General features: G+C 44.5%; 2 protein-coding genes across 8 annotated transcripts in view; both read left to right on the top strand.

Moving 5' to 3' along the window:
* Positions 1 to 15,392, top strand: part of NRG1 (neuregulin 1) — a 448,079-nt gene that overhangs the window by 345,543 nt on the left and 87,144 nt on the right. For 5 of the 7 annotated variants that reach the window (XM_090131419.1, XM_031609379.2, XM_031609381.2 and 2 more), the window contains exon 1: positions 9,417 to 10,078. The exons of the other annotated variants lie outside the window; for them this stretch is intronic. In XM_090131419.1, coding sequence (XP_089987545.1) covers positions 9,451 to 10,078 — 628 coding nt within the window. In that variant the 5' untranslated portion in view covers positions 9,417 to 9,450. Of the gene's footprint in view, positions 1 to 9,416; positions 10,079 to 15,392 lie in introns of those variants that run through there. 7 annotated transcript variants of the gene reach the window in all.
* LOC149912745 (uncharacterized) lies at positions 8,709 to 9,012 on the top strand. Its single transcript, XM_090131422.1, has one exon. The coding sequence runs from the start codon at positions 8,851 to 8,853 to the stop codon at positions 9,010 to 9,012; it is 162 nt and encodes a 53-aa protein (XP_089987548.1). The 5' UTR covers positions 8,709 to 8,850.

Genomic DNA, 15,392 nt, shown 5'->3' with positions numbered 1-15,392 from the left:
TCAAACTACAGCCTTGATCAGAGCAGGATTTAGAGGCAGAGTTCATCACGGCTGTGTGAGCACAAGCAGAGGCCTCTTGTTGCCTCTGAGCTGGGGAAGGGAGGCAGATGATCCCCACACAGACCTCTTGCCTAAGCATTTAGGCTCCTGTTGATGTCAGAAGTTCAAGACCAGGTGGCACCACGGGCCTACACCTAAGCATTCACCTCACTTTTCAGAATGCAAACTGGCCTGAGAGTTGCTTGTTTTTCTGTGGCAGCTGCCCTATGTTCCCTCAGTAAGAAAAGCAGCCTTTGGCCTTGTCACACAGCTGGTGGAGAGCTGCATTCGCTTGGTCCCAGCAGCAGGCAGGAGTGAGAAAACAGTTTTGCAGGCTGAAGGGTGCACCAGTCTTCAGAAAACCACCATCCTAATTCAGCAAAGCTCCAAAACAATGTTTTCTTCTCTTTGCATCCTCCAGACATTGACTTCTCCAGCATGACACCCACCACATGCACACGTGTGTCAATGATCACAGCTCTGTTTAGGGATTTGGGTGAACTTGGCTGCCTACCGAGGACACAGGGTGACCTCGGGCCTGCCAGCAGGGCCTACTCTTTCAAACACTCTTTCAGAATAAGCTCCTTTCTTCCTCAGGCATCCTCAAGAAAAAGGAAAAAGGCAGTCTGCCTGCCACTCAGTGTAGTCTCATTTCCACTCCACAAACATTTTGGTGAGACACAGGGGAGCAGGAGGCACCCCTGCTAGGCATGGCCTGCAGCTTGATTACAGGAGACGCTGAAGGAGAACAGTGTGTCCCTCAAATAAAATGATGATTACAGCTCTATGTATGAGTGGATAAACACTTCCATGCGTGTTTGTTGTCAGTAGTGGGGAATGGACATAGCTGAGTTTTGTAGCAAAGGCTCTGTTTAATTGCCCTCTACACTGCTTTGAGCTTTGACGACCTACATTTTGCTCCATCGCTGCTTCCTGGGCTTCGTTTCTTGGTTGTTCTGTCTTGCAGGAGGTGTTTCTAAAGCTGCTGTATGGCTCTTAGACCACTCAGCAGCAGCAGCCCCTGCTGCCCTGAGCTTGCATGTCAATTTGTTAAACACAAGCCAGTTACACTGAATCCATTTTTCCCTTATGTAAGCGAGGGCCTGCTTGTTTTCTGAAGCAGCACATTCTGCTCTGTAGGGTCAGTGAAATTACTATTTATATTATAGAATTTGAGAGCTTTTTCTCTCTTGCCCTTAACAAGACCCAACATGGTGCAGAAATGTTGAAGTCCTATGTGTGAGGAGAGTAACTACCTTACGTCCCTTCAAATTTTTCTTTTTTAAAGGTGAGAGGCTTGCTTTTATGCCAGACCATACACAACAAAAAGTGTGTCTGGTTGCAGAAGTGAGGAAGACGTGAGAAGGAAGCATCTTAAAATTCAGGCTGGGGTTTGTATTCAAAACAGCTGTGTAATAGAAATGTATTTGACTAACCTACCAAGAACTCATGACTAGACGTAAAATCTCCTTTGTCATACTTATTTGAATTCTTCTTAATTATTTGCTGGAAATTGACAGTGTTTTCCAGCCAATGCCAAAGGAGTGATTCATGCCTTCTATGGCTTTCTGAATGCACTATGAAAGAATATTAAATATTAAATGCCCTTGATGATGCTGGGATTCTGAGGCATTATGAGAACTGTCATTTTTATTATTGTTGAAATTTTTGCAGTTATAAATGCGATATTGATTTTATATTTTGAAAAGCAAACACCTCAACTCTACCTCCTTATCTTGGACATAATCAGACTTTGTATCTACACAACCAGAGCTAAACCAAGCAGTGTAGCTCAATGCGGATCTTTAGTTAGGATAAGGCAGATTACATTCATTATCTGAAGCAATTTGCAGAAGGCTGCTAAGCAAGCCAGTGCTTGAGCTGAAAGCATAATAACATTTTTTGCAAGCAAAGTTCTGAAGGTTTCAGGTTGTGAATGTGTGACAAGGTATTCTAAGACATACCTTACAAACCTAAGCCAGTAATAAATGGATGATATATTATTAACACCTCTTTATTTAATGATATAAAAATCCTTCAGTGCACTATGCTGGCTGCATGTCTTTGGCTTTATTTGTTTTGTTTGTTTTTCTAGCAGTAAAATTAATAAGTTTGCAAGGTATTTAATAGAAAAGTGCATGTGTAGTTGATTGAAATTTTGAAAACAACACTTTACAGTGAAATCAAGTCTGATGCCTTGAAGAAGCTGAGAATATGTGCAAGTACAAAAATAATTCTACCACCGTGTAAAACTGGAAGGCATAATAAGTAGAATTAAGATATCCTGTTAAGATGTTCTAAGAACTTCTGCCTAAGGTAGGCCTTAACTTGGAAGGATGCTTCACTATGCAGAGTCTTTGGTGAGAAGACTCAGTCGAACTTTTGTGCTCTGAAGCCTGGTTCTCCCGCTGGTCTTCCTGACTGCAGTATTTATGGGGACAGGGTCAGAAGCGGTTGGTAAGCTTCCCTATTTAAAATCATTTTGAAATCTTAAAATAATAGTTTTTAAGTCAAAAATCAGTTTTTTTAATCCAGCTGAGAGCCCAACTAAATGAACATTATTGCTGGATTAGCACAAGTGAGAGGTAGCGTTAAGAAAGAGAAAAGCATGGTGTCATTGGTAAGCTGTGTTTATCATGAAACACGGCACTATAGTCCAAAATACCTTTTCGGTTCCTGAATTAGGCTCTAGTTCAAAAAGGCACTTAGATATATGATCTAACCCATCTCTAATCAGGAAGGCATTTTACCACTTGTTTAACTCCATACGCATTTGAATACTTCATTAACCAGAGATCAGTGGGAGCAGAATAATTCCTTAATTCAAGAGTTTCAGAATGTTTTTTCAAATTTTCTGTGTCCAGGGAGTCCCTCAGCATCAGAGGGACTGTGGATGTGAAAACACTCATGGCCATGGCAGAGGAACATAGTCTCTAGGCTTGCCAGCCTGAAGTCCTAGACAGCCATGTCTGTACAGAGCAGCAGTATTGCCACTGGCCAGCCAGAACCTCAAGGAATTTGCTCCATCTCTGAATATATGTGCTCAACAGCAGGCCCACATGTGCATTTGGCCACTGAGGTGGGCGGGAGTTAATGAGTGCTCCTCAGCCATGTAGTCATTGTGCTGTCCCAGCTCACTGCAACACTGCGAAACAAAGAGACGCCAGTCGTGGGGTGAAGGTTGTGCTGAATCTGAAGGAAACAATAAAATACAGAGGTCTTCCTTCTGCTGTTTCTGCTCATTGGCAGAAGAGCCCAGCTGATGGCATTACAGGTCTTTCAATGTCTTAAATGCTCCTTTATCACACAGCAGTTGTCAGTCTGACCAATGGCTGTGCTCATCCTGGATTTTGTGACTGAGTAGAAGTCGGGCAAGTGAGTCAGTGCCATTGATGAAAAACCCTGACATTTATGGTTTGATGTTGAGTTTCTGTGTCTCATTTAGTGCCACAAACTCTGCTTCTGATTAGGATGAAAGAAACTCAGTGTCTCACATTTCTCTTGAAGATGAAAAGACTCAAAAAACCTTTTGGTTCCCCTGAAATAACAGCCCGTTTTATGGCAGTTTTCAGTTTCAATTACTGGCTGCAGCTATTTAAAGTATAAACATACTCTGAAAAGTCCATTCTGCTCTGTGTTCTGTTGTTTTTTCAAATCACTGTTCTTGTTAGCTATGGCTATTGTACTTAGAGAAAAAGGTTCCTGGTGTAAATGTGCATAGGTGAAGCCAATACAGAAAGTTCTGGCACAAAGGAAATATAAGCTTGCTCAAATATAAACTTTTCAAAAGCACCAAAGTTTGTATTCCATGTTCCAGACAATTCCAAGAAACATTTCTGACACACCTATGTGGGCACTGGAGTAATTCCAGTATAGTTGTTTTGGCCTGAGGGTAAAAAGATGGTTTGGATATGGCTTCCTCCTGTTCCTGTCTCCTCTATTGACAGGAGGTCAATAGGAGGTCCTCTATTGGCAGGGGGTCCTTCCACCTAAAGCCCTCTTACACCCAATTTATTAAGAGTACTAATTATTTTGCTGACATTGATAAATGTACCCTGATGTCTAAGCCTGAATACGTACTTAGGGGTTGTATGTATGTAGCACTCATGTTTTCCTGCATTTTCTTAATGGTTTGGCATCACTTCTCCTTAATCACATATGGCTGCAAATGACCAGAGGATTACCAAAAAAAAAAAAAAAAGTGGAAGAAAGAGGGAATAGGGAAAGACATACAAACAGCAATATCACTTGTATTCTGTTCACTTTCCATCAGGTGAAAAATGAGATGTGTGTGCAAATGACAGCCTGTCCCATTTTTGCATTTGCAGTTCCAGTAGAGAGGCAAAATGAAGTTTTCTCTTTATGTCATTTGATCTGAGAGATGGGGGTTTTAGTGAAGGCTTTTGGAAGGACTCAAAGGGAGAGAGTGCTGGCGTCAGTCCAAGGGAGATGGATTAAAGAGAGGAGATTGGTAGAGCGCTGAAAGGAGAAATAAATTAATTTTTTGCACCAAGTGCGATAGCCAGCTCTTCCCACACTATGGCCGCTGGCACTGATGCTGCTTATTGAGCCTGCCCACTCGCTTTGGGTCACCCTTCCATCTTTAAATAGTGCACTTATTTAATTTGAAGAAAGTGCTTGCAATCAATAAAAAGAGATCCTTTTATCTTCCTCATCAATCTCTTATTAATGAACATGCACTTTTTTTTCTTCTTAGCTTCTTGGTTACGGTGCTTTTAATTTCTCAATGTATGGGGGAAAAAAGGGAGTGCGATCGAACATATGATGGAGCAATTAATGCCATATATTGCCGCTTGTGTCTTCTGAAGAATTGATGTGGTCTTAAAAAAAAAAGCAATGGCCTGGGGGGTGGCCACTTGCCCTGTGGTCCTATGAGCATCCTTTCTTAAGCTGCGACTCAGCAGACCTGAAAATTGCACATGACCACCTGTGCAGGCGGTTACATTCCTCGTGTCCCATTAGCTGCAAGAGCAGATGATTCTTAGAGAATTATGTGGATTGCAGACATTTTATTTCTAGATACTTGGAATACAGTGGTTTCCATGAAAATGCCAGGCCTAATTTTTCCAAAAACTTCAGCAGATTTGAGCCTGATTATGATAGGAGCAAGGGGCCAGTTGAGTGAAATGGCACTATTTGCTATAATTTGCTGGATACTGTCAGTTATGATTATGCATCTGCTCGTGTTTCATTCATGTCTTTATGGCTGGCCAGAGACGGTGTTCATCCACAGCAAGGTAATATAAATTCAGCCTCCTTTTAGGGCTTGTAAAACCAAAGAAGCAGACACATTTTGTTCATCCCCATCTCAGGCTGAAAGTTAATGTCTTGTGTTTCTTTCTCAGTCTTGTGGGAATGGAATTTAGCAAAATAATGCCTGATTCTTTACCAAAACTCTCCCCAAAATAAAATTACAGTTTCATAAGCCAGTGTGTTTCAACCTGCCACTTACACATGGCAAGAGTCCAAATCAGTCACACATTAGCTTCATTAGTCTAGAATCATACCACTTCTTCCTGTAAGCCGAGGCGATCCAAGCTGTATAATAATCAGAAATAAATCTCTGCATTAGAACCTGACTTAGCTGCAAACATGCAAGTAATCTCCTTCCTTTTTGTTTTGCACTGGTCACAGAAGGGCAACTGTGGTAAAGTTTTGTTACCTTCAGGTCCACACTGCCTCTTGCTTTCTCCCAGGTTTTCCTTTCTATTAACCAGCTGCTGGCTCTTTTCCAAACCATTCATCTCCCCTGCGTGGGCCATAACCCATGGATAAGCTGAGCATGCCAGTGCCAGTACAGAAATGCAAAAGGCCCCAACCTGCAGCTGCCGGGAGGGATTTCCACGTTGCTATAGGGCAGCGGAGACCCCGGCCAGCAGCGCATCCCAGGCGGGCTGTCCCGGCCCTGCCTTCAGCCACCTGTGGAGCAGTGCCAGAGAGGCACCGGGTGGTGGGTGATGCAGTATAGCATCCCTCCTTAACCCTCCTGCGGCAAGGGAACAGCGGGGCCCGGCGGGAACGCCGCGGCTGGGGCGTGATGTGCTTCCGCGGGCTCCCCGCGGGGAGAAAGAGGAGGAGGAGGAGAAGGAGGAGGTCTGAGCGGAGCTGGCGGCGCGGTGCTGGGGCAAGTCCGGAGGTGCCGCGGGGAAGGGACGTGCGGCAGCTAAGGGCTCTGCAGCCGGGCAGGGTGCCAGGCCCCGCGGAGATGCTGCGGCCGTCGAGACGGGGAGCGAGGAGAAGCGCGGGGAGGAGCAGCAGAAGCCGCCCCGGCTGCCCTCGTCAGGCCAGACCGCTTGGCACAGCCCAGTATGCCCGGCGGGGCGAGGAGGGAGCGATGCACCCGCGTGAAGGGAGCTCTGGAATGTCCCCACCGCGCTCCCGCGGCTGCGCGCATTGCGGGGCCGACCGAGGTCAGTAGCGGTGGTGGGCTGATGTCCCACCATCCACCTGCACAGCGTTATCCGTGGTGGCTGTGACTTCCAAGGAAAGTGCAGATCTCCAAGCATGTTTCCATTCACCTCAGCAGCAAGAAGATGTGAGCAAAGTATTACAGGAGAGTATTAGAGGAGGGTAAGTTAGCCCAGAAGGCCAGAACAGAGAATGTGTACCTGACAATGGTGTGAAGGTAGCACAGAGACCAGCTCAAAAAGGCAGCATCGGGGAAAAGCTTCTCACTGGAAGTAAGAAGGTTAGAAAATAAGGCATGAATAAAGATGTCAGGACACTTTAAAAAACTTGCATCAAGCAATCAGCTGCTGGTTCTCAGCTTTGAAGAGCAACTCTTCATATTCACACCTGAGCAGCAACCTGTGTGTGTGGAAGTATGTCTCCCTCCCAGATTAATCCAAGAAAGGATTCAGTCTTTCCATAGGCACCTTGCTTGTTTGTACCCACAGGCCATCACTGTTGTCACAACAAGGCTGCTCTGATGTTCCCTATTCTATGGCTGTGATGTTGTTACTGCTGTTTGAAATATGTTTTGAGATACTTGAAAGAGACTACGCTCATGCAAAATGTTTTCAGCTAAGTAGCACGTGTGCTTGATAATAAGAGGAGATGTGTATGTAACTGTGGAATGCAAGCTGTTCGTTCTGTCTGAGGCTGCTGATCACATCATTAACCTGAGGACCAGACACTTCAGCAGTAATGTAGACTTGATTGTATGATGATTTATCTTTTTACGTTCTTCCAGGGACTGTTATCACTGGCTGTGCTTTAAGGTAAATTCTTGAATGTAGCATCATGATTACTTCAGTTGGCTACTGCAGTCTCACAGGAAGCTGTGTGATCAGGCATCCATCAATTAGCCCTAGACAGGAGAGTCTGTGAAAACAGTATGGGAATCATTGAGATTTTGATAAACCTTTTTTAATGTGAATGTTATTAACGTTCCCGTGCAAGTCTTTGTGAATGGGAGGATTATGAGGCAGAGAAAAGAGATGAGTAGAGACAGGCATCTTTTTGATCACTACCAAAATGTATCATTACAAATGAAATTCCATTTTGGGTACCTAACTAAGGTACTGGCAAAAAAATTAGTTCAGGGCAGTTTGAAGCACTTGATTCTTTGTTTCATTATGTATCCTGCAATCATTTACACTAATGTAGCAGGGGTATTCGTACTGCCAAGCCTTTGGTGCAGACATTTTTGCTGAGGAAACTGAGCTGAAAATCCCTCTCCCTTTAGACATATTGTCTCACAGGTGCACTTTTCTGTTGGAGACAGGAGGGGTAGTGAATAAGGGCAGTTCCAGGCTTTGTTACCTGCCTTACTCTGTGCTCTTAGGAATGGGAGTTAGTGCTAGACTCTGGTGGAAGTGAGGAATGACAGCCACATTTAGGAACAAAGTGGAAGTCTTGTTAATAATACAGTTCTTTGGGTTTTCACTTTTTTTATTTTACTCTAAGAAGGAGTGAGGACATAATTTTGCAGCAACCACCTTTTGAGAATTATGTTGGGGAGCTGGCTATATTGCCTTTTTTTTTGTTTTGGAAGAAAATTAAAAACTGACTATATATATATATTAATGTAAAACGATGTCTATAAATGAAATGGAAATTTGTCAGAAGTGGGATTTTTTTTACTTTTATTATTATTATTATTATTATTATTATTATTATTATTATTTGCTGCTTGAACTAATGTGAGTCCCAGCGTTATTCTTAGTGGATCGAACTTACTCAGAGGCATGGAAAGAAACGCTCTAGGTGTTAGGCGGGGAGAAGCTGCTGCGGGAAAGCGGGCTTCCCCCGGGAGGAATCGGGTGTTGCCAGCCTCGGCGAGCCCCGCGCAGCCCGGCGCGCTCCCACCTACACCCGTCCTCGCCCGCCGGTGTCTGCCTCCTCCGACCGCGCTCCGGCTGGAAAGAGAGCGGGCTGCAGCGCGCAACTCCTGCCCGCTCCCTCCCTTTGATTTGATGGCCTTTATTCTTCCTAATTGGATAAAATAGGAAGTCACTGACAGTCCTGCGTTGCTGGGTGCACTGATTTCCCTCAGACCAGCCCTGCAGAGGGCGGGGGGTGGGGACGGGAGGAAGGAGTGAGCCTGTACATCAGAGAAACAGGCTGCGAGGGGGCTGGGGGAGCGGGGCGGGGGGGAAGGAGGAAAGTGAATGAGCGCTCAAGAAGGACAAAGAGGGAGGGGAGAGAAAGGGAGTTACCATCGCCTTGGCATCGCTCTTCCTTTCAAACCTCTGTGTAATGATATTGTTTGCAGTGATGCTCAGACAGCGAGCACCTGCTGCTCTGTAATGATTCAGCCTCTTTCAGCCGCCGCTGTAACGCGACAGGATGCTGCTGCTACTGTCACTTCTGCCGCTGCCGCTGTTGTTACAGATTTTGCTTTTGCTCCTTCTACCGCATGACAATTGTTTTCCTCGCCTAAGCAGATACCAGCCTCAGATGCTCAAGGTGAGAGTCTTGCCTTTCGCTCTGGGCTATTGGTTCACTTAATCCGGTCAATTTGTTCGCTGCTCGTGGTTGTCTTTCTCCCCGCCCTCCTTCCCCCTGTTTTGTTTTGTTTTGCTTGCTTTCGGGGGGACGCTTCTTCCCTCACTCAGAAGAGCTGGAATTGCTTGAGAGGCATATAAGGAATTGTAAAAGTGGTCAGGAGACGAGAGCGCAGTGACTGCAGAGCTGCCCTTGGCTTCAGCAAGGCAGTGTGAGCAGCAGAGGGCTTGGGCAGGGGGTGGGAGGGTCTCCTTTTTCCCTTGCGTTCCTCTTCTCCTGGTTCATATGATGTTACTGAGCTCGGACCTCTCGTTGACTCCTGCCCTGTGATTTTTGCTGAGCGCTGTGACTGTTACTCCGTCTCTTTTTGTCTGTGTTTCACAGTAATGGACTGTGATAGAGTTAAGGCCTTTTGGAGGTGAGCTGTGTCAGAGCTCAACCATGTCTGAAGTAGCCACCGAGACTTTCCCCAGCCCTTCGGCTCAGCTGAGCCCTGATGCATCCCTTGATGGGCTCCCGGCTGAGGAGAACATGCCGGGGCCTCACAGAGAGGACAGCAGGGTCTCAGGGGTGGCAGGCCTGGCCGCGACCTGCTGTGTGTGCCTGGAGGCAGAGCGACTGAAGGGCTGCCTCAACTCCGAGAAGATCTGCATTGCCCCTATCCTGGCTTGCCTGCTCAGCCTCTGCCTCTGCATTGCTGGCCTCAAGTGGGTCTTTGTGGACAAGATTTTTGAGTATGACTCTCCTACACACCTTGACCCTGGGAGGATAGGACAAGACCCAAGGAGCACTGTGGATCCTACAGCTCTGTCTGCCTGGGTGCCTTCGGAGGTGTATGCCTCACGCTTCCCCATACCTAGCCTTGAAAGCAAGGCTGAAGTGACAGTGCAAACTGACAGCTCGCTCGTGCCCTCCAGACCCTTCCTTCAGCCTTCTCTCTACAACCGCATCCTAGATGTTGGGTTGTGGTCCTCTGCTGCACCGTCACTGTCACCATCCTCCCCGGAGCCTACCAAGGCATCTCAGGCACAAGCAACAGAAACCAATCTCCAAACTGCTCCAAAACTTTGTAAGTAGAAGCTATGTGTTTTTTTTATTTGTTTTCCCTTCCACCAAAAAAAAAAAAAAAAAGAAAAAAAAGAAAAAAGAAAAAAAAAAAAGGCCCCTAACTGCAGCTATTCTCCCAGGGAGTCATGTGACTGACATGTGCTGACTGCTGAGATTGGTACCACATTTCTGAACTCTTGTGAATTGTACATAGCAGTGAGCACAGCTTCATCCGGAACCTCTGTAAAGACCTAGTGCCATCTTTTTCTCTGTATCCACCTGTAGGGAAGCATGTGATTTACATCAAGAGTTTACCTGAAATACTATTCCATGTGGTCTGTCAGCCTGTTTCTCTTGCGAATTTGGTTTCTGTCCTGCACTGGGTCTTCCCTATGTGTTCATTTTCTTTGCCTTGCTTGCAGAGCATTTCTGCTACCTCCTTCCTGAAGTCTGCTGTTGGCAGGCATCCCTGCTGTCCTCCTGAAGCAATCAGGGAGAATGGTGGGAAAGAGCGACAGTGTATTTGTAGTTAGTGAACAGGAGTTACTAAGGAAGTGATTAGTCTGTGATCTTTCCCTTTCTTTTAAGAGCGTAGCACGCATTTCTCTGTATCTGTCCCCTTCTCTAGGTGCTGAATCTTGTTGAACAATGAGACAATTCCTCATTGGTTTCTGTGGGGCATTTCAGAAAAGGGATTCTTGTCCATGCAAAGGCAGTATGAAGCAGTTTTCAAATTACTCTTTGTTCATCCTTAAGGTGAAAAAATATCCAGGGTACCTGGATTATTTTCTCAGTGGTGATCATAAAGCATCAGAACACCACATTGTTGAAATGTAATTTCTTTGACATTCCTCATTTTAACCCATCAAGTCTGGAGGACAGCAAGCCAGCAGTTTCTGAGCTGAATAAAATTGTGCAACTCCTGTAAAAAAAAAAAAAAAGAAGGTAGCATGCTATTGCGCCAACAGCACAGGGCTGTGGTTTCCTTCAGATAGCTGCAGTGATCAGAGTGTGCAGCTTAGTTCCTTGCCAATTGTCTTGCAGGACATTCTTCTCTCTTGTGCCTTCCCTGTAATGCCCCAAGATACGCATCTTGTAGGTGTTACCTGCTCGACCTCACCTTGCAAATCTGAAGGCACCATAAATTCACTTCTGAGTTTAGCCCCACCAAAACTGGACTCAGTATAGATACGTGGCAATTGGACTAGCTAGGACATTTTTGGGCCAGCATCTTTGCAAGTGAAAAAGAGCATGATTACAGTGATTTCAGCAAAGATCCTTCCAGCCGAGGACTGGTGCTGATCAACTGACTGTTAGGAACGATTCCAGAATCACAGAAAGGAAATTTTAGGTATTTGTGTAGAATACATGCTGGCTTTTGCTTATATAATGGGTGACAATGGAATACTGGACTAACAGTAATTTATGTGATGGAAACAGTCTGATAGGGAAATACTGCTGTGCAGGCTTTGTCTGTGGGAGGTAAAACGTCATTTGAATTACTGGGACACTTAACTACCTTTTCAGGTATACAAACTCAGTAATATTTTCTTAATTGTTGATGTAGAAAATCTCTTCTGTGCTATGGATGTTGTAAGGGGCATTAAGGATATGACAGCTCTTTTTGGTCCGTATAGTGACCAGTGAGCACTATCTAGTCAAAATGGCCTCTTTCCTACATTAGAGAGAAACAACCAAAAAGCTGGTTGTGTCAAAACAACCCTTCTGAATTTACATATCTGAGGCAAGCCTTTCTCAATCACCTGGTAATCTCATCTCATTAGGAAATAAATGAAGAGGAGAAAAAAACTCTTTGGAGCTGTTACCAGGAAAAAAAAAAACCATTATCTGCTTTCATATCTGCTTACATCTGGGAAGTAAATGGTTGTCCAGAAATCATGTGGTTGAGTTGGGTTTCCTACTGTTGTCTTAATTTTCTTAGCATTTTTAAGACATCATAGACTTCCAGATAAGAACAGACTGAAAGGAGAGAGAGAACTGGCATCAGTTTGAACTCAGGTTGCATTAAGGGAGAAGGTTGTGTAGCCCGCAGTGATTATAACTGTGGTGCGTAATTCTGGCTGTGGCAAAGGGCTGAAGCTCTAATAAAACAGAGCTGGAAAAGTGCACTGCAGAAGATCTGCCTAAGAATTAAAGTAAGCATGAAAAGAACGATTTGGACAGCTCTGAAAGCACTGTCTTGGGGTTTTTGAAACAGCTGCATTTCAAACATGTTGTTGCATTTTATGTAGAGCAAGATTTGTTGGAGAGGTTGACAGATTGCATCAGTGGTAACTTTTTTTTTTTTTATGAGTGCTTTTGACAGCTATAAAATTTTGAGAGATGGCTTGGAGAGCAGCATCGGTAAATTGAATTGTCCCATCTTTTGCCTCAGTGTCCTTTTTGCTGTTCCAGGCAGAGGGAGGTAACTTGTTCCCAGAAATTCCCTTTCATACTATAATACTTTCTTTTTCGGTGCAGAACTAAAAAAGAACTGATACATTTCATATTCTGTGGTACTGCTTCCAAACCAAGCCCTTCTGTGAGTTTCCAAATCCTTTTCTTCTACTCTCTTTTCTGTCTTACTCAGCATATTTCCCCCTTAAAGCTGTATCCTTCAAGGTCATCGTCTGTTGAGAGCTAATTGATTCTTCTTTCTCCTGGAGCCTGGGAGAGAAAGCAGAAGAGAGACAATCCTAGTAATTGTGTCTGGTACATTAGATTCAAGACTGGTCTCCCTCCTATTATTATGCTTTGCCCTTTATCAATACAGAAAAAAATTACTTCCTTTCTGGTTAGTTTCCATCTTATATTATAATATCATGTCTCCTTTACTGAAATAAAAAGGAAAGGTGAATGTTTTAAAGGTGAACATTTTAAAGTTGAGAGTGTCTATCCTAGTGCAATTACTCCAGAGAAGGTTTCTCTGCATGCAGGATATAGTATTACTCACTAAGCTACAATCTCCCTTGCTTGTGAAGACAAGCACATTGTAAAAATGCTAACATAGTTCAGCAGCTAAATTTTACTTCTGCCTCAGTCATCACTTTTAAATACAGTTCCACCATTTATCTAGGTTAGTGACCAGCACACTTTCATTGTACTGTCAGATCTGTGTTTCAGTAACTACATCCGTACATCTGCAAACAAGGCATTCTCCTCTGTACAGATGTTCTCGTGGCCTGTGCTTCCCATTAAGTGATTTCTTCCTAAACAAATCCACCTTTCAGATCAGTCTGGAAAGGAGAGGGCTGACTGGCCAGAGTGCTTTAGGTCTGCAAGGGAGACATGAGTACATAGCATTGTGCTCTCAGCATCAAAAGCAGCTCCATTTATGTCTGCTGCCACATGCAGCTTCTTGTAACACTCCCGAAGTCCTCTGGTCCCTCCAGCCTCTACAAGGCTGTCTTTCTGGGGTGCCAAAGGGCACTTCTGTCCCTTGGCTGTGCCTGAAGAGAAGATGCCCAAGACCTGTCCTGTTCCTGCATTCTTTCCACTTTGACCTCCCTGGCTCCTTGGGGTGCATGAGGTCAGCTACATCTCCATCCCACTACCTCCATGCCCTCTGAGCTTTTCTGGGCCAGCCTGGAAAACGAGGTGAAGAAGAGAAAGTACTGCGTGCCGCTATTAACCAGCCTTGCCTGGGACCACTGTCTTCTCCTTTTTCTCATTTCAGCTGCCTCTTCAGATGCATTGAATAACCATTAGCAAAAGCTGCTGCTTTCTTACCCTGGGTAGAAAAAATGTTGGAAAAAATTCCACAGTGGACATTTACCTATGAAATGATCTTGATTGTCCTCTAAAGTAGTCCAGACATGATGGCTGAATTTCCTGTGTCATTTTAGGGTTATGGATGGGTAAAAGTCAAAAGAAAACTGGCCTGTCACTTAATTTGATATACCACTGCAAGTCCTTGCGAGTTTCTCTCCATATCTGCCAGTTTCACTTATTCATTCCCAGTTCTGAGTCTGATGTCCTTTCCTCTACAGCCAGTGATTGGAAAGGTCTGTATTTTATCTCTTGGCAAGCTGGAGGGAGCCTTTCCCTCCGGTTTATAGGTGTTGCAGCCCAGGGAAAGGTTTCAATTCATGGATGGTGAGGGTTTGCTGATAGCAGCTTGTCATGTGTTTGTTCTTTTTTCTCAAAAAAAGCCAGTTTTGACCCATGCTCTGCAGTTCAAAAAGTCCCACTGCAATGCTGTGGGGTTAACTCTATGCCTGGAAGCATCTGTCAGCATCAAGGTCAGAGAGCTGCAGGTGGGGGTGGTGCACAACAGGCTGTATAGCAGCTTTTCCTGTTTTCACTATTAGGTAGGACAGCACTGCAAAGGAGACTGCTTTTTCTCCAGCGAAGTAGAACATCTTAGAGTTGCTCCATATGTGATACAGTATTGTTGTTGATTAGCCTCAGACATCTAAATGCCTGTGTTAGAAAGCTAGGCTGCCTCAGCTTCCTGGTCAGCATTAAGGAAGAGACCTTGCCTAGGGTGAGACTTATCACAGTGAGACTTGGAAGAGTCACTCCCTTTCTCCGGTAAGTTTTGGCAATTCAACAACACCAAGACTTGTCTTAAAAACTGTGACTTTTCTTTGTCAAAGCCTGTGAATTAACTGTGTCTTGTCATGAGACAGTTATAATTAATCATGGCCCAGATACCAGACAAGTTCTGAGCCTAACTTTAGAGTGTAATGTAGACACACTTACCTCAGTAAGCTCTGAAGACAAAACTGGCCCTCTGTTAACATGCAGCAGTAAAGCAAGTGACAATTTACTGAACCACTCAGTCTTTTTGTGCCTCAGACACTTCTTTCTCCACTGTCCCAAAGGTTGTGGTGACTCACACATCTTCATACAGCAGCAATACTCACTGTAGGGTGCAGTTGGACTGATGGGGTAAGATGCATAAGATGCTGCAAATTTCAGGGAGTTCACATCCCTGATTAAGCTTTCCAATGACGTAACTGATCTATGCATATTTTTTCTCTCCAGCCCAGTCCGTCACACTGCCTATAAAACACCTTCACTAAGCACACAGTTTGGTCAGATTAATTTATTACTATTTTGCTTTTTTATAGTTCCCTGCCTTCCCCATTGTTAAGATTCACTGCTTGCACAGAAACTCTTTTTCTTTTATTAAGCATGCAGTAGGATGAACTGATCAGTTCTGCTTTTCCTTCTCTTGGAAAAGCACCCCAAAGTCACAGCTTTTAAAACATGAATGCAGTTTTTCTTGCACACACAAAGCATCATGGGCAGAGCACAATGGAGAAAATGTTCTGAAGTACATTCTCATAGTAATAGTCCCTGTTTCTGAAGAGTAGCTTCCACTTGTATGC

This window comes from Phasianus colchicus, chromosome Z (assembly GCF_987193195.1).
Source record: "Phasianus colchicus chromosome Z, bPhaCol1.hap1.1, whole genome shotgun sequence".
NCBI classification, from domain to species: domain Eukaryota; kingdom Metazoa; phylum Chordata; class Aves; order Galliformes; family Phasianidae; genus Phasianus; species Phasianus colchicus.
Note: the sequence above shows the minus strand (reverse complement) of the source record. Positions and strands in the feature narration are given on the sequence as shown.